Genomic DNA, 24,581 nt, shown 5'->3' on the forward strand with positions numbered 1-24,581 from the left:
TGCGCACGAGATACATGTCTAAAAAAAAAAATAATAATTTTTTTGTTGTAATTTTTTTTAGACATGTATGTCATGCGCACGAGATAGTTTCTCCTGCGCACGAGATACATGTCTAAAAAAAAAAACTTTAAAAAAACTTTTTTTTTTAGACATCTCGTGCGCACGGGAAACTTTTTAGTTATAAAAAATATTTTTTTTTTAGACATATCTTATGCGCACGAGATAGTTTCTCCTGCGCACGAGATACATGTCTAAAAAAAAAAAAAAAATTTTTTTTTTGGTAATTTTTTTTAGACATGTCCTGTGCACGAGATACATGTCTAAAAAAAAGAAAAAATAAATTTTTTTGGTAATTTTTTTTAGTACACTGTAGCACTAACTACTAAACTATCTCGTGCGCACGAGATACATGTCTAAAAAAAAATATATATATATTTTTTTTAGACATCTCGTGCGCACGAGAAACTTTTTATAGTTACACAATTTTTTATTATTTTTTAGACATATATCTCATGCGCACGAGATAGTTTCTCCTGCGCACGAGATACATGTCTAAAAAAAATAAAAAATAAAATTTTTTGGTAATTTTTTTTAGACATGTATGTCGTGCGCACGAGATAGTTTCTCGTGCGCACGAGATACATGTCTAAAAATAAATAAATAAATAAAAAATAATTTTTTTTTTAGACATCTCGTTCGCACGAGAAACTTTTTATAGTTATACAATTTTTTTTGGTTATTTTTTTTAGACATGTATGTCGTGCGCACGAGATAGTTTCTCGTGCGCACAAGATACATGTCTAAAAAAAATAAATAAATAAAAAAATATTTTTTTTTAGACATCTCGTGCGCACGAGAAACTTTTTATTGTTATACAATTTTTTATTTTTTTTTAGACATATCTCATGCGCACGAGATACATGTCTAAATAAATAATAATTTTTTTTGGGTAATTTTTTTTAGACATGTATCTCGTGCGCACGAGATACATGTCTAAAATAAAAAAAATAAAAAATTTTTTTTTAGACATCTCGTGCGCACGAGATAGTTTCTCGTATGCACGAGATACAGTACATGTCTAAAAATTTTTTTTAAAAATTATAATTTTTTAAAATATATTTTTTTTATAACTTTCTAAAAAGTTTCTCGCGCGCAGGAGATAAATGTCTAAAAAATACACACAACAAAAACAAAAAAACAAACAAAAAACATTTCCCCCATGTCCCTTTAGGGGCTCCGTACATTTGGCTGCTGTGGACGTGGTTTCATCACATGAAAGCATACATGCACCTTCACACTGAACACAAGCTTCATTTCAAACCCTTTGGGGAACCATTACATTGTTACATTTCCACCCGTTACAAAATAAAGACCGTTTCCACAGCAGCGAGTGACTAAGCGGCAAACATTTCCACCCGGTTATGAAATGACAACAAAAACAACCTAAAGAATAATAATAATAATAATAATAATAATAATAGTAATGAGAATTGGATACAGAGTTATATAGAGTCCCGTGAGTGTGTGTCAGGGAGGGTTAGGGGGGACAAAAAGACCAAATAAAAACGAGCATCTTTAAGCGAGCATTATAAAAGAAATAGTGAAACATTACACAAACTGTACAGTGACATCCATAACAACAGGTAGGGGCTGGGGGAAAAAAAAGAATTGATGACAATTTTGGTGTTTCCTAAAATACAGTCGCATGAACCGCCGTTAGTAACAAAAAGTCAGGAGAATTATGCTTTTAAGGACGTCTTTTTTTTGTTTGTTTTTCCATCGTAAGGCGACAACCTAACATGATCACAACTTTATTTAAAAAACAGCTAAAAATAGTTCCAAAGAGTGTAGTCTTTCTTTTTTGGTAACAGGGGAGGGAAAGAGAGAAGCCCCTCGCCTGATTGGACAGAAAAGAAAGTAGAAAAAAAAAAAAAAAAAGTAAATGTGTGAGGATGTATGTTCTTACTGCAACGACCCCCCCCTGCCCCTAGAAATAAAAGAAAATAATTGAGGCACGAGACCGCCGTACAGAGACAAAGACACACAAAAGGGTGGCGGCGGCGTCTTCGCCATCATCTTCATTACTGACTGTGGTATTTTTGGTTTTGGTACAACAGAAGGTGTGCTTCCCCGTGACTCACACGGAGATACGCACGTATCATAGCAACAACACGGTGCACTTTCTCCTCTCTTTTTTTTTTTTCTTTTTTGGTCTTGACTGTCATAATGAGAACCTTTTTAACTTTTTTTTCCCTAAGTTTTTCTTAATTAAAAACGAAGCTAAAAACTGGGAAAAGGGTTATGGAAAAAAATAAAATAAAAAAAAATAAACACGCTTATAAGTCCTAACATGCATGGAAGACAGTTTTTGTTAACCCCTCCCCTCCCCTCTTTGCTCCCGACGTCGTTCTCGATGCTTTATTGGGAGCGGGTGGATTTTATTTAATTTTTTTTTTTTGGTGGCGGCTGGTGCATTCTTGGTGAAACAGCAAAAGGAAAACAAACCAAAAAAAAAAAGGCTACAATTAAGGAAACTAGCAGACAGAAAGCAAAGAAGTTAGCGACGCCCTCTGGTGGTTGGCGACAAAAAAAAAGGGCTTTTATTGTTCCATCCACGCTCCTCCTTCTTCCTACCAGCTCCGTCCTTTCAACAGCATGAGTGCCCCCTCTCATGGCGAGGATGCTAACGTTTGTGCTTGACACAGCAAGTGGAGCAAAGGGGGCTTGTGTGGATGACAATCTCAGGGGTGGTGGTGAAGAGCACTGTGTGAGGTCAACGTGCACGTATAGACGAGGGGGGGGGGGGCATGGTCAGACCGTCCTGTGGTCCAGCACAGTGTGTGGATGAAATGATCCCATGGAGACGGAGGAGGAAAATGGCGCGGTGGGAGGTGGGGGTTAGAGGAGAGAGTGGGGAGTCAGTTGGAGTTGTCGGAGTGGACACTGCCAGGAGCGCCGAGAGGGGAGGTGACGGAGGGGGGAGTTGTTGTGTCCTGCCAGCTGTTAGCCTGAAACACAAACAGGAGGGCGGGAGTTCATTATGACATCCAAATAGGGTTGTCCCGGTACCAAAATGTATTTCGATACTTTTCTAAGTAAAGTGGACCACAAAAAATGGCATTATTGTCTTTATTTTAACAAAAAATCTTAGGATACATTAAACATATGTTTATTATTGCAATGTTGTCCTTAAATAAAATAGTGAACATACTAGACAACTTGTCTTTTAGTAGTAAGTAAACAAAGACTCCTAATTAGTCTGCTGACATATGCAGTAACATATTGTGTCATTTATCTACCTATTATTTTGTCAACATTATAAATGACAAGCTGTAAAAAAAATATTATTAATCTACTTGTTCATTTACTGTTAATATCTGCTTATTTTCTCTTTTAACATGTTCTATCGACACTTCTGTTAAAATGTAATAATCACTTATTCTTCTGTTGTTTGATACTTTACATTAGTTTTGGATGATAAGATAGCTTCGACGTCGGTAAGCGCAACCAAAATTATTACGTACATTAGGTGCACTGTGGATTTTTGAAAGGATTTTAAGTGCGCCTTATAGTCCGAAAAATACGGTACCAATAGTGTATACTAGTGTTGTAACGATACCAATATTTTGGTACCGGTACTAAAATTATTTCGATACTTTTCTAAATAAAGGGGACCACAAAATTTTTTTCCTTATTGTCTTTATTTTATCAAAAAATCTTACAGTACATTAAACATATGTTTATTATTGCAATGTTGTCCTTAAATAAAATAGTGAACATACTAGACAACTTGTCTTTTAGTAGTAAGTAAACAAACAAAAGACTCCTAATTAGTCTGCTGACATATGCAGTAACATATTGTGTCATTTATACACCTATTATTTTGTCAACATTATAAAGGACAAGCTGTAAAAAAAATATTATTAATCTACTTGTTCATTTACTGTTAATATCTGCTTATTTTCTCTTTTAACATGTTCTATCGACACTTCTGTTAAAATGTAATAATCACTTATTCTTCTCTTGTTTGATACTTTACATTAGTTTTGGATGATAAAATAGCTTCGACGTCGGTAAGCGCAACCAAAATTATTCCGTACATTAGGTGCACTGGATTTTTTAAAGGATTTTAAGTGCGCCTTATTGTCCGAAAAATACGGTACCAATAGTGTATACTAGTGTTGTAACGATACCAATATTTTGGTACCGGTACTAAAATTATTTTGATACTTTTCTAAATAAAGGGGACCACAAAAAAATTTGCATTATGTCTTTATTTTATCAAAAAATCTTACAGTACATTAAACATATGTTTATTATTGCAATTTTGCCCTTAAATAAAATAGTGAACATACTAGACAACTTGTCTTTTAGTAGTAAGTAAACAAACAAAGACTTCTAATTAGTCTGCTGACATATGCAGTAACATATTGTGTCATTTATCATTCTATTTTGTCAACATTATAAAGGAAAAGCTGTAAAAAAAAATATTATTAATCTACTTGTTCATTTACTGTTAATATCTGCTTATTTTCTCTATTAACATGTTCTATCTACACTTCTGTTAAAATGTAATAATCACTTATTCTTCTGTTGTTTGATACTTTACATTAGTTTTGGATGATAAAATAGCTTCGACGTCGGTAAGCGCAACCAAAATTATTCCGTACATTAGGTGCACTGGATTTTTTAAAGGATTTTAAGTGCGCCTTATTGTCCGAAAAATACGGTACCAATAGTGTATACTAGTGTTGTAACGATACCAATATTTTGGTACCGGTACTAAAATTATTTTGATACTTTTCTAAATAAAGGGGACCACAAAAAAATTTGCATTATGTCTTTATTTTATCCAAAAATCTTACAGTACATTAAACATATGTTTATTATTGCAATTTTGCCCTTAAATAAAATAGTGAACATACTAGACAACTTGTCTTTTAGTAGTAAGTAAACAAACAAAGACTTCTAATTAGTCTGCTGACATATGCATTAACATATTGTGTCATTTATCATTCTATTTTGTCAACATTATAAAGGAAAAGCTGTAAAAAAAAATATTATTAATCTACTTGTTCATTTACTGTTAATATCTGCTTATTTTCTCTATTAACATGTTCTATCTACACTTCTGTTAAAATGTAATAATCACTTATTCTTCTGTTGTTTGATACTTTACATTAGTTTTGGATGATAAGATAGCTTCGACGTCGGTAAGCGCAACCAAAATTATTCCGTACATTAGGTGCACTCTGGATTTTTGAAAGGATTTTAAGTGCGCCTTATAGTCCGAAAAATACGGTACCAATAGTGTATACTAGTGTTGTAACGATACCAATATTTTGGTACCGGTACTAAAATTATTTCGATACTTTTCTAAATAAAGGGGACCACAAAAAAATGTGCATTATTGTCTTTATTTTAACAAAAATTCTTAGGGTACATTAAACATATGTTTATTATTGCAATGTTGTCCTTAAATAAAATAGTGAACATACTAGACAACTTGTCTTTTAGTAGTAAGTAAACAAACAAAGACTCCTAATTAGTCTGCTGACATATGCAGTAACATATTGTGTCATTTATCATTCTATTATTTTGTCAACATTATAAAGGACAAGCTGTAAAAATGGATTATTAATCTACTTGTTCATTTACTGTTAATATCAGCTTACTTTCTGTTTCAACATGTTCTATCTACACTTCTGTTAAAATGTAATAATCACTTATTCTTCTCTTTTTTTGATACATTACATTAGTTTTGGATGATGAAATAGATTCGACGTCGGTAAGCGCAACCAAAATGATTCCGTACATTAGACGCACCGGGTTATAAGGCGCACTGTGGATTTTTGAAAGGATTTTAAGTGCGCCTTATAGTCCGAAAAATACGGTACCAATAGTGTATACTAGTGTTGTAACGATACCAATATTTTGGTACCGGTACTAAAATTATTTTGATACTTTTTGGTACTTTTCTAAATAAAGGGGACCACAAAAAATGGCATTATTGTCTTTACTTTAACAAAAAATTTTAGGGTACATTAAACATATGTTTATTATTGCAATGTTGTCCTTAAATGAAATAGTGAACATACTAGACAACTTGTCTTTTAGTAGTAAGTAAACAAACAAAGGCTCCTAATTAGTCTGCTGACATATGCAGTAACATATTGTGTCATTTATACACCTATTAGTTTGTCAACATTATAAAGGACAAGCTGTAAAAATGAATTATTAATCTACTTGTTCATTTACTGTTAATATCTGCTCATTTTCTCTTTGAACATGTTCTATCTACACGTCTGCAGACAATGTGGATAAACTGATTTTTCTGGCAAAAAACATGAAGATTGAGTGAAAGTCACCAGGGTTAAAGAAAAATTAATCTGAGGCTGAGTTGACTTGAAACTGTTGCACTTTTTGTATGTAGAAGAAAAGTTTTGTCATTGTATTTAATCTGAGCAACAACTTGAAGCAGTTTAATGTTGCACTTTATATGTGGAAATGTTGCACTTTATATGTAGAACCTTATCTTATTTAGTTTTTATTTTATATATGTTGACTGCATTAACCCTGGCAATAGACCCTGTGTGTATATGTATGTTATTGTTATGCTTAGCATTGTTGCACTGATCAGCCTAGTGGTGGCTCACATCCATCACACACACAGCTATTTTAAAGCAATCTTAAAAGGATAAAGCCATTGTTTACAAATGTTGGTAAATAAATAACCATAAAATGTATATTTTGTTGTTTTCTTACTGTACCGAAAATGAACCGAACCGTGACCTCTAAATCGAGGTACGTACCAAACCGAAATTTTTGTGTACCGTTACACCCTTATTATTTTGACATTCGAATGGCAACAGTAACTCTCTTGATAGGGAAGAATGTTAAGAAGTCTCGATAATGATGGGGAAAGTTTCACCCTGGAACAGATCATTTCTAAAAGTCCAGTGTTCCACTGTTTATGTAGTAATGCTGACTACACAGTTACTCACATCCAGGCGATGAGGGGTGTAGAGGCCACTACCTGACAGCTCCTCATAGCCGCCCGTCAGGTGTGTAGCACGGTGCAGGGTATCCACCTGTCAACACAACAAACAAACACACCAGTCAGTTCCAATGACTAAACAAAGTCATTATGTAGAACTCCACAACCAGACAACAACATAGCGGAGTGAGTGTCCAAATTCTTGTACTTTTTTTTGGTGTCTTTAGAACTCCATCAGTCAACCATGAAAGGTTGTGCTTCATCTCAGTAATAACAACGTACACGACGCATGGAACAAGACTCACTGGGACAAGTTGTGTTCTGTTTGCTGTACACAGGAGGAGGGTGTGTGTGTGTGTGGACATATACAGGGATTCATTACAACAGGAAGTGCTTATCTATCGCACCTACGGCAGACATGCTCACACAACTAAAAGGTTGGGACGTTATTCTACTAGCTCCTTGTATGGATCTCGTCGGGAAACACATCAGGGTCAAAGGACTGGGTCTGAGAAGAGGTTGAGGGGGGTCGAGAGGAGCTACGCTAAAGGAGAGCTATCCACGGGTGGCATGGAGGTCAGCGGGCACAGCTGTCCTCAGCGCGCGTACCTGCGGCTGTAGAGAGGGGCCGATGTTGATACCCTCCCCGTTGAGCAATCGGAGCCCAAGGTAGGCATCGCCTGCGTGAGACAAACTGTATGACCCCAAAGGCAACATATATATCTACATCACGGGTGCCCACACTTTTTCAATTGACCAAGTGGAGGGGATCTACCTCATTCATATATATATATATATAATATATATTGATTTATTTATGAAAGAGACGTTAACAAGTTAAAGGTGTTTAATGATAATACAAGCATGTTTAACAGTCCTTTCTTTCATGGAGACAAGAATATAAGTTGGTGTATTACCTGATTGTGATGACTTGCATTGATTGGAATCAGACAGTAGTGATGATAATGTCCCATTTTCAAATGGAGGAGAAAAAAAGTCCTCCTTTCTGTCCAATACCACATGAAAGTGGTTGCTTTTTGCCATCTTATTTGCTCAGCTTTTACACTCTCTTTTATACACTTTACAAGAAAGACATGGGCGGTAAACACGCCAGTTTTCTGAGACTCTTATAATAATAATAATAATAATAATACCTGGGATTTATATAGAGCTTTTCTAAGTACCCAAAGTCGCTTTACATGTTAAAAACCCATCATTCATTCACACCTGGTGGTGGTAAGCTACTTTCGTAGCCACAGCTGCCCTGGGGTAGACTGACGGAAGCGTGGCTGCCAATTTGCGCCTACGGCCCCTCCGACCACCACCTATCATTCATTCAACATTCATTCACCGGTGTGAGCGGCACCGGGGGCAAGGGTGAAGTGTCCTGCCCAAGGACACAACGGCATGGTAAGAGGCGGGGAGTGAACCTGCAACCCTCAGGTTTCTGACACGGGCGCTCTACCCACTACGCCATGCCGCCCCCTTCTTATTTTGTTAGCGCAGGCAGGATGAAGCAGCGCTTTTATTGTGAAGACAGGAACTGTGCAGTCGGTCTTTAGAGTTTTGACGGCAGGCACGGCGCGAGAGTTTGTTGAAATAAAAAGTGTTTCTCGCCTTCCTGTCGGTCATTTTTTCTTAATAATGTTCTGGCAAAGGCCAGCGTCATCTCACAAGACCCTCGGGTGCCGTGAATGTCAATCAAGTGACGAAAGTGACGTCATAGAGAAGATTGATGATCGCTCATTTTTAGGTCTCGACTGACATCGACCAGTAGCTCGCGATCGACGTCATGGCCATTTGTTCCCACGTCGTTATTGTTTTACGTTCTTGAATGATTAAGTTCACAAGTACCGTATTTTCCGCACTATAAGGCGCACCTAAAAACGGTGCATGTTGGGATATATGACTGCGCGAGGCGTGCCGTTTTGATTTCCATTTGTTTGTTTATGTAAAAACCCAAAAATGGCTCCTATTAAGACTAACTGATAATTAAGATTAACTCTGCGCTTACGACGCAGAGTTTAAATTTAAGACGATCAGTCACGCAGTAGAACACGGGAATAGAGCAGCAGCGACACTGACTCGATTAACGACGACTTCAACGATGCCGTATCTGCCCAACTGTTTAATTCGGACACTGAAGAAGAAGAAGTCGAGGGATTCGTGGATGAGGAACAACTTCATAAAGTGAGCTTTACATGTTTAATTTTGTGTGTTGTGTTGTGTGACATTAACGTTTGAGCAACGCTGAGTTATTGATATTGTTATTGCTCTGCACTATTTCAAGTGTTACCATATTGTGATTGCACTAACGTTTGATTTACCGTAACAGTATCACGGTTTTTTACCTGTTTATTGAATCGGGGAAAAGTTCCGCTCCACTATGTGATATAAATGTTGCACTACATGTTATACCTTGCTGTTGTTAAAAGATAAACAAAACACCACGTCACTGACTTTACCTCGGGGGAAAATAATAAAACAGCTGTTTATTCATTTTGGGAGTGAACAGAGTTGTCAGAACGCTGGTTTGTAATCTATTAATAAAGTTTGAATGACCTATCTGACTGTTTTGTTGACATTCCCTTTAGGGCAGCTCCATCTAATGGATTCATAGGTGCGCCTTATAATCCGGTGCGCCTTATATATGAAAAAAGTTTTGAAATATGCCATTCATTGAAGGTGCGCCTTATAGTGCGGAAAATACGGTAAACGATACAAAACGTGGGAACAAATGAATGGCAAAATGAAGCGAACTTGTTACAGTAAGAATGAGTTAGAAAAAGTAAGAGTAAGGTCAAAAAACTGTGTGGCTTGATTCCACCATACCTGACTACCATTACCCATAATACCTTGTGTCCAAACCATATCACCACACAGATTCTTCCGCCATATAAGCAATTAAACAGTTACGTAATCTTCATTGTATTAAAGCAGTATAAAATAGAACGTCATCAAATTATTCAGACAAATATAATAATTACAAATAAAGAGTACCTTATAATTATTCTAAGCATGCAATATATACATTTTCGTATTATGCAAATAAAGTAAATAGTCCCCTTTTGGCTGAATAAACACAAAGCACCTTCCATAAAATGTAAATTAACTTAAACATCATTTAGGCTCCTACACATACATTTAAAAGCAAATCTGTTATTATTAATTAGTATTAACATATATTTGTATCCTTTTGCCATATTTTCAATTGTTGCTGCTTATTGTACTTTGTTGAGATTTTTTCAAGTGTTTAGAGACTTTTTATTAAAAACAACTAGCAACAAATCTAGCATCTTTTAATGGTGTTATTATAAAATGTACTCGTGTTTAAAGACTACTTACACTACCGTTCAAAAGTTTGGGGTCACATTGAAATGTCCTTATTTTTTAAGGAAAAGCACTGTACTTTTCAATGAAGGTAACTTTAAACTAGTCTTAACTTTAAAGAAATACACTCTATACATTGCTAATGTGGTAAATGACTATTCTAGCTGCAAATGTCTGGTTTTTGGTGCAATATCTACATAGGTGTATAGAGGCCCATTTCCAGCAACTATCACTCCAGTGTTCTAATGGTACCAATGTGTTTGCTCATTGGCTCAGAAGGCTAATTGATGATTAGAAAACCCTTGTGCAATCATGTTCACACATCTGAAAACAGTTTAGCTTGTTACAGAAGCTACAAAACTGACCTTCCTTTGAGCAGATTGAGTTTCTGGAGCATCACATTTGTGGGGTCAATGAAACGCTCAAAATGGCCAGAAAAAGAGAACTTTCATCTGAAACTCGACAGTCTATTCTTGTTCTTAGAAATGAAGGCTATTCCACAAAATTGTTTGGGTGACCCCAAACTTTTGAACGGTAGTGTATGTCCTGACTAAAGAGGCGAGCGGCTGTTGCACCAGTTGGGACTTTCTCTCTTTAAAAGCCGCCACCGTCCTCTTAATACTTGCACATTTTGTAGATGGCTGTCGTCGGGTATATCTGGGATACATTAAAATTATGTCAACATTGCAGACATGCTGACAACGCTCCAGACAATGGCGTGCGTTTTGTTTACATCCGGTTTCGGTAATGAGAGCCTTTTTTCGGTGGTCAAGTTTTCGGTACATCACTTGTCAAAAGTGCGCAAATAATAGGCTATATATATATCAATTCATACTGTAACGACCAGCTGGTGTTAATGTTTTGTGTTGGTATGGCTTGGATTTGATGTAAGATTTATTTGCAAACACAGTCCTTGCCTGAAAGGTACTCTTGTCTTGTTCTGTAGATTGTACAGTATTTTGTATATTGTTTTGTATATTGTACACGATTGCTTATTATTTTTATTGGATAGTAGTATATTTATTTCAATTCTTAGTTTTATCTTTATTACTTCTAGTGTAATTTATTTTTAACCTATATTTGTTCCCACTACCACACTGTTAAGTTGGAGTCCTCAATCTCGTTATATGCAAATATAATGACAATAAAGTCCATTCTATTCTAAAGGTGATTGGCGGATAATGAGGAAGTGTTGTGTGTCTAGGGAAGCGCAGAGACAAAAGTGTTTGCACAGTAGGTAAAGCCTGTTGGGACTTGTGCGGTTTTTTTGTATCGTAATATTGGTAATAAAAGTTTAAAAATGTGATTTCTCTTGTGGGCTTCAATACATTATATTAATTTAATTAGTTTTCAAGTAAAAAAACAAAAAAACCTTTCCAGGGTATGCCGGTAATGAAAATGCTGTGGCGGCACGCCACATTCAATTACATTAAGGGTGAACCCTGGTTTAGTGAGAAAGATAAAATACTGAGTTGACGCACATTATTTCCAGACTTTCGCGGGCCACATAAAATGATGTGGCGCTTTGAGTTTGACATGTGTGCTGTAGGGTGTAATTTATTCATACAAACTACATCTGATGAAATGGTGACTGGGTTTATCATTTTCAGTATATGTGAATGTAATTATATATTAAATGTATCCTGCTAATATACATTGTGAAGCATGAGGTAAATGTATTGTATTGATGATTAAAAATCTGATTAGATAATCAGATTTTTAATCATCAATTGCTTTAATATACCCGCTTCATACTACATCTTATTCGTATTTTGTTCGGGAGTCCGAATTAAGTCGGCATCTACATTTCCCTAGAAACCTTCTTCAATAAATTTCAGTTTCTTTTTTTCTACCATTAATGAACTTCAAAATGTTCTGTTCTTTCAATTCGTGAAGCAAATAAACGGTCTCCTCTTCATTAAAATTGTGATGGGCCAAGACTAAATACTTTTGCTTCTTCCTGTTAATTCTCAGAGATGCATTCACTATGTTTCCATTTACTAAATTAGTCAGATTTTTTGGGTATTTTCACACCTAAATGTGACGTCCAAGTGTCCATGTTCTCTCTAATGCGACTATTGTTCATATGCTATGTACCTACTAGGAGGCGCTTTTTCCTTTTAGCCTGGTTAAATTAATTCCTTTTCTGGTTGACCTATGACATCACCCTAGCTATTTGCGGATCCTTACAACTTTTTTTAACTGATGTCTGCTGTAATATTGCCACATATTACAAATATTAGGTATCCAATGGCTGTGCTGATGTTAAATAGCAGACAGCATCAAGAAATGATCTTGGATTGCGCTGCACACATGACGCTACTACCAAGAATGCATCTGGGCGGATGCAGGTCGGATGCAATAAAAGACCGGCGGAAGAGTTTTTCCGAAGGAATTTTCAGACGAAAATCATGGAAATTAAACTTTTGAATGTCTTAAGGTTCATCCAAAAGAAAATACCGACTGATATCTAGAGGAAGGTTGCTATTGTTCTGGACTATCTTGCCAGTTGTGCGGAAAGTAAATCAGTTGGCTTGCACGAATGCAGCGTGAAGAGGTTTGCTTTAATATTCACCTTTAATATACCTGCTTCATACCATTTCATCTCATTCGTATTTCGTTCGGGAGTCCGAATTAAGTCGGCATCTACATATACCTAGAGACCTTCTTAAATAAATTTCCGTTTCTTTTTTTCTACCATTATTGCACTTCAAAATGTTCTGTTCTTACATTTGTACCAGTTTTTTGTAACTTTTTTGAAAACATATTGCTAATACACAAAAATGTGTTTTTATTTAGACATGAGATAGGCTCCAGCACCTCCCGCGACCCCGAAAGGGACAAGCGGTAGAAAACGGATGGATGGATGACAACATTTATGAGATTTTAGGAGAATTTTAGACATTTTCAAGCCTTAAATTCAAATGATTGGATTTAAGACTTTTTTAAAGACTTTTTAAGACCCCGCAGATACCCTGGTTGTTAGTACAACTCATAATGACTGGTGTACACAAGTTATGGAGGTGATATCAGTGGAAAAAAATAGATTAGATAATGAGTAATACGTTGAAATATGGGACCAAATATATGAATTTGTTTCAACTATTAAATGAACGAATAGGACTCTTTGGTCTTGTTGTGAATTATGGCTTCATTGTGGTTGTCGAGTTTCTGAGATGCAATGCAAGTGTAAGCCACTATGATGGTTATCCATTCATTCATTTTCTACAGCGCTTATCCTCAGTGGTATGCTGGAGCCTATCCTCGCTGACTTTGGGCGGGAGGAAGGCTACTTCCTAGACTGGTCGCCAGCCAATCGCAGAACACAGCGATCAATCATTCACACCTATAGATAATTTAGTCTCCGATTAACCAAAACATGCTGTTCTCGCTTTTTTTTATTTTTTTTAAATTGATGGCAATAAAAATAAGTGATAATAATAATACAATATACATTTTGTTCTATTATTGTAATGAATGTTGTTTGTTGCTGTTTGGTGTTTTTAATCACCGTTATTGATATTATTGTTTTATTGACACTGATGCTATTTTTTTATTTTTTTACAAATTGAATGCCTTATTTTTCGGACTATAAGTCGCAGTTTTATTCATAGTTTGGCCGGGGGTGCGACTTATACTCAGGAGCGACTTATGTGTGAAATTATTAACGCATTACCGTAAACTATCAAATAATATTATATATCTCATTCACGGGATTTAGGAGTGACAGATTGTTTGGTAAACGTATAGCATGTTCTATATGTTATAGTTATTTGAATGACTCTTACCATAATATGTTACGTTAACATACCAGGCACGTTCTCAGTTGGTTATTTATGCCTCATATAACGTACACTTATTCAGCCTGTTGTTCACTATTCTTTATTTATTTTAAATTGCCTTTCAAATGTCTATTCTTGGTGTTGGGTTTTATCAAATAAATGTCCCCAAGAAATGCGATTTATACTCCATTTTTTCCCCTTCTTTATTATGCATTTTCGGCCGGAGCGACTTATACTCCCAAAAATACGGTAAGTATTGCATCTGTAGGTATTCCCAATTGCTATGTAAATTTCTATCCAAAGTATTGTAAAGCTGGGAGTGGGTTGGGGTTATATTTTTTTATTAGATTAATTAACATCCTATGTATTGGGAAAAAATATGAAAACAATACATAAGCATGTGTGTCCAACTACAGTGGAAAAACAACAATTCAATATATTATTAATTATCAGCTAAGGGTGCAGATGGAATGCATGCTACCTGAGTTGGGTGTCGCCGGAGAGTTAGCCTGGCTGGCTTGCGCAGACACATTGGCGGCGTCCACTGCTGTCTTGACTGCGTAGAGGTTGGCTTCCTCCTGGAACTTCCCAATGTTCTTCTTGTAACGTATTCTCTTGTTGCCGAACCAATTAGAGACCTGGCAACAAATTGATAATGTTAATGGGTAAAAAAATAAATAAAACAAGACAACGGTCAAAAGACGCTCTTATTTCCCTTATAGCAGTTTTATTTACCTGAGACACGGTGATCCCACACTTTTTGGCCAGCTCCTCCTTCGCCTCCTCACTAGGGTAAGGGTTAGACAGGTGGGAGTAGAAATACTCGTTGAGCACCTCTGTCGCTTGCTTATTGAAGTTGCGCCTCTTACGTCTGACATGGAGAGAGGAGATAGTCACCACCATGATTGGAATGCGCATCGTGTGAATATAATAACTGGCGTTCTGGCACAAAGCAGCCAGACAGACCTGGCGTCGAGGAAGCGTGAGCGCAAGATCATGACTGCTTCGCAAGTGCTCTGCTTAAGCTGCATTTGGATGGAGCTGAACTTGCGGTGGATGATGGCCACCATGCGCTCGATCTCCTTGGGCGAGATGGGTCGCGTTCGAGACTGCTCCCTCAGCAGGTTCATTACATGGTTGGTGAACTCGCTGCATGCCTGCGGAGGGAAGACAGACAGACGCCTTGAAAGCTACTGTTAAAAGACTAAAAAAAAAACAAAAAAAACAAGAACAGTGGCTGTCAGGTGACATTTTGGCAAATATGAAGAGAAGGTCTCAGTTTTCTAACTCTTTTTAAGTGGTTAAGCGGCTTGTGTTCAGGAAGTATTGCTGGGAAAGCAGAAAATGTCGCAACCCCACAGGTGAAAATAGAATATCTGTTTTTTTTATTTATTTGTCTATTACCAGACCGCTTCTATGTTAGCTACCTTTCTTTGTTTATAATGTATATTTTCTGCTGGATCTACTCTTTATTTTATGTTGCCCTTTTTTTTGCTGCAGCTGTTACATATACTGTAATATTGTACATGGTAATTGGGATTTTTTATATATTATATAATAATATATCAGCATATATTATATACTGTATATATCATATGTAATATTTACATATACCGTATTTTTTGGATTATAAGTCGCAGTTTCTTTCATAGTTTGTGTGCGATTTATACTCTGGAGCGACTTATGTGTGAAATTATTAACACATTACCGTAAAATATCAAATATTATTATTGATCTCATTCACGTAAGAGAATAGGCGTATATCAGCGTGACAGATTGTTTGGTAAACGTATAGGATGTTCTATATGTTGTAGCTATTTGAATGACTCTTACCATAATATGTTACGTTAACATACCAGGCACGTTCTCAGTTGGTTATTTATGCCTCATATAACGTACACTTATTCAGCCTGTTGTTCACTATTCTTTATTTATTTTAAATTGCCTTTCAAATGTCTATTCTTGGTGTTGGCTTTTATCAAATAAATTTCCCCCAAAAAATGTGACTTATATATGTTTTTTTCCTTCTTTATTGTGCATTTTCGGCCGGTGCGACTTATACTCCGGAGCGACTTATACTCCGAAAAATACGGTACTGTAATATTGTACATGGTAATTGGGATTTGTTATATGTTATATAATAATATAATACAATAGTATAATATCCATCCATCCATTTTCTACCGCTTATCCCTTTGGGGGCCACGGGGGGTGCTGGAGCCTATCTCAGCTGCATTCGGGCGGAAGGCGGGGTACACCCTGGACAAGTCCCCACCTCACCACAGGGCCAACACAGAAAGACAGACAACATTCACACTCATATTTTATACTGTATATATAATATGTAAATATTACATGTATGTTATATTTTATATTGCTACTATGGTACATTTTTTATCTACTTTAGAACTTTGTTTTCTCTTTTTGTGCCTTTGTGTGCATTATCCTTTCCTTTGTAACTGAGCTACTGTGTGGAACATACAAACAATTTCCCTCGTGGATCAATAAAGTGTGTCTAAATAAGTTAAAGTTAAAGTACCAATTATTGTCTCACACACACTAGGTGTGGTGAAATTCGATCCATCCCCTTGTTCACCCCCTGGGAGGTGAGGGGAGCAGTGGGCAGCAGCGGTGGCCGCGCCCGGGAATAATTGTTGGTGCTATAACCCCCAATTCCAACCCTTGATGCTGAGTGCCAAGCAGGGAGATAATGGGTCCAATTTTTATAGTCTTTGGTATGACTCGGCCAGGGTTTGAACTCACAACCTACCCATCTCAGGGCGGACACTCTAACCACGAGGCCACTGAGTAGGTGATCTAAGTGTAAGTCTAAGTTTTGGAGGAATTTAAGGAATTCTAAACATAGAAAGTAACAGATGTATGCCTGACACTATGATTGGATGATTGACACTCTGATATCAATCATCCACAAGTGAAATTGGCTGATACCAATACCGATCACATGTATTCGCTGTAAATGTTTCACTTTATTTACAGTGAATGCTATTAACAGTTTACCAATATCAACACAATATTCAAACTAGGTCCTTATTCTCCTTTATGACAGTCAACAAAAACTAAATAAGTCTCTAATATCAATCACATACTGATATTATCCTATCAACACCACCGATTTATGGAACGAGCCGCCTGATGTTTACTCCTCGCTGACACACCAACAGAGCACAACAGTTGTTATATTATCTTCTTTCTAGAGTCTACTTGTTAATTTCCTGTTAATAGCTGCTCACTTTCTGCTCCATCTTGACTTCTTAAAGTCTACTAAGCACTTATTTCTTGGGTGGTTTAAAGCTAGCCTAGTGGTTAGCATGCCTGCTCTTGGTGTGTAACATGTTTAGCCTCGTCCCCTATTGATAATGATACTTAAGATACTAAGAAATGCAGTTTATTTGTTACAGGTGATTATTCTCCACACTGTGTACAATGCAAAAACTGAAATCTAAGATTAAATATCTCAAATAAGGGTGATATTTGCTTATTTTCTGTCTGATAAGATAATTCTTCGCACTAAGCAGATTTGATGTTAAGAGTGTTTTACTTGTTTTAAGGGTTTTGGTCCTAAATGATCTCAGTGAGATATTACAGCTTGTAGCTGAGAGTTTATGACCTATATTGAGTAAAACATGCTTGAAACTAGAATATCAACTGTTGCAAAGCTGTGTCATCAACACTCACAAATATAAAACTACTTTTTAAAAGTAATAATCTCTTACTTCAAGCATGAAAAAACAAATCATGATGCCAAACGCATATCATTATGTCAAGATAACGGCACTAGCATTTAATTAATTTAAGAATATTTTTCAACATATTGAGCAAAAAGGTCTAATTTTTTTTTTCTACCAAGAAAAGTGCACTAGTTATTAGTGAGAATATACCGTATTTTTCGGACTATAAGTCACAGTTTTTTTTCAAGTTTGGGGGTGCGACTTATACTCAGGAGCGACTTATGTGTGAAATGATTAACACATTACCGTAAAATATCAAATAATATTATTTAGCTCATTCACGTAAGAGACTAGACGTTTAAGATTTCATGGGATTTAGCGATTAGGAGTGACAGATTGTTTGGTAAACGTATAGCATGTTCTATATGTTATAGTTATTTGAATGACTCTTACCATAATAACGTTAACATACCAGGCACGTTCTCAGTTGGTTATTTATGGCTCATATAACGTACAATTATTCAGTTCAGTTCAGTTCAATTTGTTCACTATTCTTTCTTTATTTTAAATTGCCTTTCAAATGTGTATTCTTGGTGTTGGGTTTTATCAAATAAATGTCCCCAAAAAATGCGACTTATACTCCAGTGCGACTTATATATGTTTTTTTCCTTCTTTAGTATGCATTTTCGGCCGGTGCGACTTATACTCCGAAAAATACGGTACTTATTTTAAGGTATTTTTGGGTTCATTGAGGCAAGCCAGATTTTCTTGTTCTATTGGCAGATAATTTTGCTTAGTTCAAATAAAATACCCCTCATTTTTGTATGTTCTTTTCTTGTTTTTGAACACTGACTTTTTGCCGTGTATGGACATACACAGTTACCTGCTAGCCGCCTGTCAGTCAGGGGACCAAAATTACTACGGATATTCTATTAAATACTTTTCCAACATAATGTTATTCTTTTGCTGTGTACGGGTATAAGTGGGGCATAGTTTATGTTGTGGAACAAGAGCCCCCTTTAGGCAACAGTCTATCCAACAGCCCCTTTAAATGTACTTATATCAATGTATTCAGTTTAACAAGACACATTTAATGGATTAGTTAAAAGTAGCCTGAGGACCACACCTGCTCATACTTCTCCAGCTCCGAGTGGTATATCTGGCGAATTTGGGCCAGCTTAGCTCTGTAGTCGGAGTGTTCGATGCTGCTGTCGGTGGGCGAGCCCCCCGCCGCCGCTGCCGCCGCGGCCGCCGCAGCCGACCCCCCGCCCTTCTCCGGCCCTGACACGCCCTCCGCTAGAAGCATGTTGTCCAGCCGCATGATCTGGGGATCCGGAGGGTCTTCCTCCTGCACACCTCGTATACTCAGCACTGGAGGGGAGAAAAGGAAAGTGGTTGGGTCAAGTGAGTGAAGTTCTTGCAAAAAAACAGAACCCTCTCTCTGCGAGCGCACTGGAGGATGAACTGAAATTCAAAAGGAGGTGCGGCTCTGTCAAAACCCAGTCGGGGGGATGCAACCACTGAATACGCAATGAGCCTCAGCTTGCTCAGGATGCACAGCAGAGGGCAGTGTGGTCCCTCTGTGGCAGGCTGCCAGAGATAAGGGCATGAGGCATGGGAGCAGTAATGGGAGTGCATGTGCTGTCACCATGAGCCCCAGTGGCCATAAGTATAGTTATCAGTTGCTGCTCTCCACCACTGTATTATACCAGGACCTCTGTCAGCCCGCAGCCCCGCTCTCATCTCTCTTTCACACATATACAAACCTCCAGATAACACTCTCTTAGTGCAAACTTTCTGGAGGGAGACAACTGTCTTTTACCCCCTCTAACATTTCACTCCATTTGAAAACAGGTAATAGAAGTGTGTTGTGTACACACATGAAGTAGATGAAAGCAGTATGTCCTAATGGAGTCAATGAAGACGGAAACATTCCCTCTTACTGTGTGCGTTTACTTGAGTCATTTGGATTTGAGGGCTAATGCGTCAAAGTGAGATTGCAGACAGCTTTTATTAAATCAGGACAATTGCATTAAACGCCAACACAATTTTTCAATGACCAATGAGTTTAGTGTCATCCGGTAATTAATCAGCAACACACTGCAAAAACTGAAATCTAAGTAAGATTAAATATCTTAAACAAGGGTGATATTTGCTTATTTTCTATCTGATAAGATAATTCTTCTCACTAAGCAGATTTTATGTTACAGTGTTTTACTTGTTTTAAGTGTTTTGGTCCTAAATGATCTCAGTAAGATATTACAACCACAACACCAGGGGGAGCTCCACTAACCACGTTAAACCCAGATTCCGAACTAACAAAGGTCTTAACTCATTCTCTTTCTATGCCATATCAATGTGGAATGCGCTCCCAACAGGTATAAAAGAAAGGGCATCTCTATCCTCCTTCAAAACCGCAATAAAAGTTCACCTCCAGGCAGCTACAACCCTAAACTAACACCCTCCCCGGATTGCTAATAATCAAATGTAAACAATCAAATGCAGATACTTTTTCTTATGCCTTCTGATCTCTCTCTCTCTCTCTCTCTCTCTCTCTCTCTCTCTCTCTCTCTCTCTCTCTATGTCCACTACTTGATGTCCATATCCCACCCCCCCCACCCCCTCCACACCCCCGATTGTAAATAATGTAAATAATTCAATGTGATTATCTTGTGTGATGACTGTATTATGATGATAGTATATATGATAGTATATATCTGTATCATGAATCAATTTAAGTGGACCCCGACTTAAACAAGTTGAAAAACTTATTCGGGTGTTACCATTTAGTGGTCAATTGTACGGAATATGTACTTCACTGTGCAACCTACTAATAAAAGTCTCAAACAATCTCAATCAAAGCTTGTAGCTGAGATTTGATGACCTATATTGAGTAAAACATGCTTGAAACTAGAATATCAACTGTTGCAAAGCTGTGTCATCAACACTCACAAGTATAAAACTACTTTTTTAAAGTAATCATTTCTTATTTCAAGCATGTAAAAAAAATCAAAAATCACGACTTTGACACAATTGTGTCTCATATTAAAACAGATGACAGCCAAATGGACTTCGCTGTTTTATTTCCAATGAAACAATAGAAAATACGTACTCATATAGTAGTACAGTTGTTATTAGTGAGAATATACTTATTTTAAGGTATTTTTGGGTTCATTGAGGTTAGCTAATTTTACTTGTTTTGGAAAGTCTTGACAAGCCAAATTTTCTTGTTCTATTGGCAGATAATTTTGCTTAGTTCAAATAAAATCACTAATTTTTGTATTTTTTTCTTCTTGTTTTTGAACACTGACTTTTTGCAGTGCACACAAATGTTCATCTTCATAATCCAGGCTATATGTATTTATTTTTTCTCAATGGATGACACAACTAACCCCGCAGGAAACGGCGTAGTGTTAGTCCTCCCTGAAGAATTACGCTAGTAAGTCAAGGGTTGCAGAGTGCACAAAGTCGACTCATTCAAAGCTTCTCTGCCTCGCACAGACAATAGCCGTGTTGTGAGTCATTGTGTCGAGGGCGACATGGAAAAACAGGTTAGCGCTTCCACGGCAAATGTGGTCGGTTAGGAAAAGTTCCCCGCTAACATTCTAGATGCAAAAGACAGAGCAGATGAGTTTTATGCTTTTTTTTCCACCCCCCTAACCTTGGTTTGATAAATGAGTGTGTTCCACCATTTGTAGCAAACCGTCTAACTCCCTCCCTTTCTTCCCCCCTCCTCTCCTTTCTTTCTTGTTCCTTCTTGCCTGTTTCTTCCCCTCCGCTTAGGTCTCTTCTCTTTCCAAGGCACATTCCTGCTTTGCTGCTCCCCCATCTTAGGGCTCAGGAATGCAGCAGACCCTGCCGCCTGAACTAATGACCCTGATTCGCCCGTCATTTTCCCTCCACTTTTTTCCTCCCTTGCAGCCATTCACCACCAGTCGTCTTCACTACTTAGCCACATAAACAACAACTTACGAACTAAAAGGTACTCTCTTTTGGACCTGTTGTACGGACAAAGTGGACGCAATTTCCATGCGAGCACATGAAAGTGCTGTGGACCAGGTTGAATGTCCATCATGAGAGGGAGGCCAGGGGTTATCTTTTACTGCCCACTCAGAAAGAAATACAACTGATGTATAGTACAGGCCAAACGTTTGGACACACCTTCTCATTCACAACACAACCGATGGTCCCAACCCCATTGATAAAGCAAGAAATTCCACTAATCAACCCTGATGAGTGAAAACCATTTCAGGTGCACTGCAAAAAGTCAGTGTTTAAAAACAAGGAAAAAAACAAACCAAAATTAGGGGTATTTTATTTGAACTAAGGAAAATTATCTGCCAATAGAACAAGAAAATTCGGCTTGTCAAGTCTTTCCAAAACAAGTCAAATTAGCTAACCTCAATGAACCCAAAAATACCTTAAAATAAGTATATTCTCACTAATAACAAGTGCACTTTTCCTGGTAGAAAAAAAACATATCTTTTTGCTCAATATGTTGAAAAATATTCTTAAATGAAGTAAATGCTAGTGCCATTATCTTGACATAACGATATGCGCTCGGCATCATGATTTTTTTTTCATACTTGAAGTAAGAAATGATTACTTTAAAAAAGTAGTTTTATACTTGTGAGTGTTGATGACACAGCTTTGCAACAGTTGATATTCTAGTTCCAAGCATGTTTTACTCAATATACTGTAGGTCATAAAATCTCAGCTACAAGCTGTGATATCTTACGGAGATAATTTAGGACCAAAACCCTTATAACAAGTAAAACACTCTAACATAAAATCTGCTTAGCGAGAAGAATTATCTTATCAGACAGAAAATAAGCAAATATCACCCTTATTTGAGATATTTAATCTTACTTAGATTTCAGTTTTTGCAGTGTGACTACCTCTTGAAGCCCATCGAGAGAATGCCAAGAGTGTGCAAAGCAGTAATCAGAGCTAAGGGTGGTTATTTTAAAGAAACTAGAATACAAAACATGTTACATAACTCCACATGTATTTATTCATAGTTTTGATGCCTTCAGTGACAATCTACAATGTAAATAGTCATGACAATAAAGAAAACACATTGAATGAGATGGTGTGTCCAAACTTTTGACCTGGACTGTATGCTTTCTTAATTATTTTGTAGTTTTTCTATTGATTTCCTTCAGAAAACGTGAAAGGAGCGATCACATTAATTATATCACAAGAGCATAATGCAGGTTTTGACTCTATGGGGAATTTTAGTGACGTTATCATGCATGTAGTGTTGTCCAGATACCAATAATTTGGTACTGGTACCAAAATATTTCAGTACTTTTCTAAATAAAGGGGCCCACAAAAAATGTCATTATTAGCTTTATTTTAACAAAAAATCTTAGGGTACATTAAACATATGTTTATTATTGCAATGTTGTCCTTAAATAGAATAGTGAACAAACAAGACAACTTGTCTTTTAGTAGTAAGTAAACAAACAAAGCATGTGTTCATTCATATTTTTGATGTGACAATCTACAATGTAAATAGTCATGAAAATAAAGAAAACGCATTGAGTGAAAGGGTGTGTCCAAACTTTTGGCCTGTACTGTACAGTGCAGAGGGCAACTGTGCCTCCTAAAGCTTTTCACCATTTTGCCCCATCCCCTTTTTCCCCCCCACCTCATTATGGCCCCCAGCTGTAGCCTAATGCCCCTACATTCCCCTAATTAGTCCAATTAAGCCGTGATTACCTACAATAGCACTCAAGCACAGTCTTGTAGCAGCTGCTGGGATGAGTTGGGATTGTGCACTTGTATGGATTATGGACAAAAAGTTGTGGCTTTTTTTCTATCACTTGTTGCAACTATACTTTCTACCTCATCCATAGCGGTATATGGCAGGGGTGTCCAAAGGGAGTCCACAAGTCCTTATTTGTTGGCTCACAACATGTTGTAAAACTAAAAAAATCCTAAAAAGTCACCTATAACACAAAGTTAAAATGTAGATAGCTTAACATATACAGTGGTCGCTCAGTTTTCGAAGCTAATTTTTCGCCTGAACATTGCATCTGCTTCCTTGCGTATCATCCCACGGAATTAAATGCCCAAAGAAAGAATTCCGCTGTTCGAATATTACAGCGATTATACAATTAAATTCACACATTTGTTTTGAAATTCATTTGAAAGAACATACACACATATATTCAGCTGCCATCTGCGGCTTTCACTCTGCCTGACTACTGTTTCTTGTTTTGGGGATTTTGATATGTGTTTTGGTAGGTCTAACCACTGGTACAGGGCTGAGAAAATGGCAACTCCAAATGTAACCCACGTTCAACCCCGAAAGAAAGAACAATACAAAAGTTAAAGTCTTAAAAAGGAGGAACTTGACTCCAATATTTATATATATTGTAATTAGCTACACATTTTTTTTGACATAATTCCCCTCTTCAATGAATGGAACAACTCAAGCTTGTCCCTTTTTTTTGGACTGGCCACCACCTTTGTGAGCACTTTCAGGCTCAGTTTTGCAGAAGTTCGCTCTTGGGACCGATCGTACGCAATACGGACTGTTTGACAATGCTTTTGCGGGAGTGAGACCAACGCTGACCAGTTTTAAATAAATACTTATGAAATCTTCCAGAAGACCCGACTTTTGACTGTTTTTAACAAAAAAAAGTTGGGTAGAGTAACAACACTGACTACAAAATAAGCCACAATGGGGATAAAGAAAAAGTTGCAAGTGACAGAACTAGGCATGTAATGATAAACAGTATTAATACTGACCGCAGTAAAACTGCCAACGATTAG

General features: G+C 37.0%; 1 protein-coding gene across 4 annotated transcripts in view; it reads right to left on the minus strand.

Annotated features, from left to right (window-relative positions):
- Window positions 1–1,165: 1,165 nt before the first annotated feature.
- Window positions 1,166–24,581, minus strand: part of pbx4 (pre-B-cell leukemia transcription factor 4) — a 78,863-nt gene continuing 55,447 nt past the window's right edge. The window contains exons 4-10 of one of the 4 annotated variants that reach the window (XM_062049925.1): window positions 18,925–19,169; window positions 15,076–15,266; window positions 14,845–14,980; window positions 14,591–14,747; window positions 7,607–7,677; window positions 7,005–7,091; window positions 1,166–3,008 (exon numbers count right to left, since the gene is read on the minus strand). In XM_062049925.1, coding sequence (XP_061905909.1) covers window positions 2,919–3,008; window positions 7,005–7,091; window positions 7,607–7,677; window positions 14,591–14,747; window positions 14,845–14,980; window positions 15,076–15,266; window positions 18,925–19,169 — 977 coding nt within the window. In that variant the 3' untranslated portion in view covers window positions 1,166–2,918. The remainder of the gene's footprint in view (window positions 3,009–7,004; window positions 7,092–7,606; window positions 7,678–14,590; window positions 14,748–14,844; window positions 14,981–15,075; window positions 15,267–18,924; window positions 19,170–24,581) is intronic. The other 3 variants (XM_062049926.1, XM_062049927.1, XM_062049928.1) reach the window with 3 other exon arrangements.

This window comes from Entelurus aequoreus, linkage group LG06 (assembly GCF_033978785.1).
Source record: "Entelurus aequoreus isolate RoL-2023_Sb linkage group LG06, RoL_Eaeq_v1.1, whole genome shotgun sequence".
Taxonomy (NCBI): Eukaryota; Metazoa; Chordata; class Actinopteri; order Syngnathiformes; family Syngnathidae; genus Entelurus; species Entelurus aequoreus.